General features: G+C 55.2%; 1 protein-coding gene across 1 annotated transcript in view; it reads left to right on the forward strand.

The window, feature by feature from the left end:
- Positions 1-68: 68 nt before the first annotated feature.
- The window catches only part of PPTG_20859 (hypothetical protein), a gene marked incomplete at both ends in the record, with an annotated part of 1,048 nt that continues 589 nt past the window's right edge, over positions 69-527 (forward strand). Inside the window, one exon of the mRNA XM_008893059.1 lies at positions 69-306. Coding sequence (XP_008891307.1) covers positions 69-306 — 238 coding nt within the window. The remainder of the gene's footprint in view (positions 307-527) is intronic.

Raw genomic sequence — 527 nt, forward strand, 5'->3', positions numbered from 1 at the left:
CTCGAACTACACCTCCAGCTGATACCCGACGATCTCCTCGATTGACGCCTCCCACACCGATGGCCAGCATGGCTGCGGAGAGGTCTATCAGGCGATTTTACGTGTCATTGATCCCTCAGCACAGTTCGCTGCCAGTGCAGCCGTCTCGGCCAGTTAGCAATAATGATGACAACCCGGTCATGGAGCAGGGAACGACTGCTGAAGCGGACGCACGTCGCTACCAGCTCGTAGTCCGGCCGATTATTAAGTCCACCATCGGTCAACGAGACACGTCGGGGGACACCCTGGATGATGTGGCTCTGATCGGTACATCATTTATGGACATTCTCCGCAAGCCCTGCAGTGCTGTCTACGGTCTAACAGGGTGATAAACTGTTAGTCGTGAGTATCGATGGATCAGCACGAGTCAAACGAGGCGGTGGAGCGTGTAGCGCTATAGTCTGGAAGTTACCTGAGTGGATCGTCGTCGCAGCTGAATCGAAGTACTTGCCTGACCTAACGGTGAATGAGGCGGAGTACCAGGGCCT

This window comes from Phytophthora parasitica (assembly GCF_000247585.1).
Source record: "Phytophthora parasitica INRA-310 unplaced genomic scaffold supercont2.1, whole genome shotgun sequence".
Lineage (NCBI taxonomy): Eukaryota > Oomycota > Peronosporomycetes > Peronosporales > Peronosporaceae > Phytophthora > Phytophthora nicotianae.